At 51.2% G+C, this 2,500-nt stretch overlaps 1 protein-coding gene across 1 annotated transcript in view; it reads right to left on the bottom strand.

Moving 5' to 3' along the window:
- Positions 1–2,500, bottom strand: part of hectd2 (HECT domain containing 2) — a 15,432-nt gene that overhangs the window by 9,797 nt on the left and 3,135 nt on the right. Inside the window, exon 2 of the mRNA XM_083897558.1 lies at positions 869–998. Within this exon, the coding sequence (XP_083753684.1) occupies positions 869–998 (130 nt within the window). The remainder of the gene's footprint in view (positions 1–868; positions 999–2,500) is intronic.

The following is a 2,500-nucleotide window of genomic DNA, read 5'->3' as shown; positions in this document are numbered from 1 at the left end:
TTTATCTACGTCACATGATCACGTCTTTATCTCAGTGTAACACACACACACACACATGCAGACACACACACACACAAACACACACACACATGCACACACACGCACGCACACGCATGCACACACACATGCACACACACACACAAACACACACACACACCCCTGCACACACACACATACACACACGCACACACACACACACACACACACACACACACGCACGCACACACACGCACACACACACACACAAACACACGCACGCACACACACACACACGCACACACACACACACACTCTCTTGTAACATTTAAAATCTTAACAAACACAAAATGATTCAGAAAATATTCACATGTCCACAGGGGGCGACAGAGGGAACTTTTATTATAACTGAAGCTAATTTCAGCAGAACTGGAACAATGAGGCTGTGAGTGAGTGAGTGAGTGAGTGAGTGAGTGAACGACTGAGTGAATGAGTGAGTGAGTGAGTGAATGAGTGAGTGAATGAATGAGTGAACGAGTGAATGAGTGAGTGAATGAATGAGTGAATTAGTGAATGGGTGAGTGAGTGAGTGATTGAGTGAGTGAGTGAATGAGTGAGTGAATGAATGAATGAATGAGTGAATGAGTGAACGAGTGAATTACTGAATGGGTGAGTGAGTGAGTGAATGAGTGAGTGAATGAGTGAGTGAATGAGTGAGTGAATGAATGAGTGAACGAGTGAATTAGTGAATGGGTGAGTGAGTGAATGAGTGAGTGAATGAGTGAGTGAATGAGTGAATGAGTGAGTGAATGAGTGAGTGAATGAATGAGTGAACGAGTGAATTAGTGAATGGGTGAGTGAGTGAATGAGTGAATGTTTTTCATGTACTCACCATGTCGGGGTGCCAGACTCGTGCCCATCACGCCGCTGACTAAGCTCCGCCCCTCCACCTCCCTCCTCTGGCTGAAGGTGGAGATGAAGCTGAGTGACAGGTGAGGCTGTTTGGCTCCGCCTCCCAAACCCTGGCACAGGAAGATGATGTCATCAGAACGACGTCGTCAATTTACACTTTTATTTTCTATTTAACAGACGACAAATTAACTGTGACTGAAGACATGAGGACAGAGACGAGAAGAGGAGAAGAAGAGGATGAGAAGGGTCAGAGGTCAAGGTCAGAGGTCAAGGTCAGAGGTCAAGGTCAGAGACAGGGACTCGGTCAAGTCTTTGTAGGAAGACGCTGAATCCGTGCTGTAGACCAGCGGGAAAATCCTCATGAGCGAAGAACACACACAGAGTCGCAGGGACAACATGAAGACAACATGAAGACAACATCATGTTGTCTTCATGTTGTCCCCGTGACTGTGTCCACAGACCGAGGACAGAGGACCGTCCTGACACTGAGGTCAAACGCTGCCCCCTGCAGCGACAGAGGTGAAGTGATGTCACACACACATGAAAGGGCCTTTGATGTGTGTGTGACATCATGTCTTTGTCATGTTCTTGTAAATCACACCACGTCCAATCAGAAGCTCCAGTAAGAAGAACTCTCAGAACTCGCAGTAAACACAAAACAAGTCGAGCGCTTGGACCCAGACGATGAACACAGAAACCATGGAGCTGCCAAAGTTGTCCGTGGACAACGTTCGGCCACACATCGAGCTGTTTACGCGAGGTTTGACGGCCGAGCAGTGGAGTCTGTTAGCGGCGGGAAAACCCGACAACGACACCCGACTGAGGCTGGCGGACATGTTGGTGAAGGTCCTGTGCGCCCTCGTCGACGTCATGTCGGACTTTTTCAAACAAGATTCCGTGGTGGACCAAATGCGCGACAGTCTGGACGACTCCATCGCCCGCAGCTTCGCCGACGCCCTCGGCGTGGAGACGGTGAGAGGCCCCGCCTCCGACCACCTGACGGAGCTGCTCGTCACAGAAGTCATCGCCAGCAACGGCTCCGGGCAGCCGAAGCCGACCAACGCCATGATTCGCTCGGTCTGCAAAATGCTGAAGAAGTGCGCGCACAAGATGCGATGCATGTGCTGCACCGTGAAGCAGTCGCGCCGCAGCAGCGTCCACTCGTCCACAAACACCGAGGTGTCGTCCATGACGCAGTCGGTGCAGTACATCATCAGCGGGGAGTTGAACCAGATCATCGGGCCGATCGTGGAGGACATCCCCGACACGGAGTACCAGCAGCTGCAGGAGGAGTTCTCCGCAGACATTCAGAGCGCCGCAGAAGACATCGCTCAGTCCGTCACCGAGTACAAAGAGACCGCGGCCATGTATCCGAGTCCCAAAGCCCAACAGAACGGCCTGAGGACAAAGATCTGCAACTTCTTTGCGAAGATGTTCGCCAAAGCCTCCATCTGTCGGATCTTCTCGCAGGTAAAGACAAAGTTCAACAGCAAGGCCAAGGTCAGAGACAGCGACTCGGTCAAGTCTTTGTTGGACGACGCCGAGTCCGTGCTGCAGACCAGCGGGAAAATCCTCATGAGCGAGGAAGAGGTTTGTATGCTGCGCAAACTGG

The sequence above is a fragment of the Microchirus variegatus genome, assembly GCF_963457635.1.
Source record: "Microchirus variegatus genome assembly, chromosome: 11".
Lineage (NCBI taxonomy): Eukaryota > Metazoa > Chordata > Actinopteri > Pleuronectiformes > Soleidae > Microchirus > Microchirus variegatus.
Note: the sequence above shows the minus strand (reverse complement) of the source record. Positions and strands in the feature narration are given on the sequence as shown.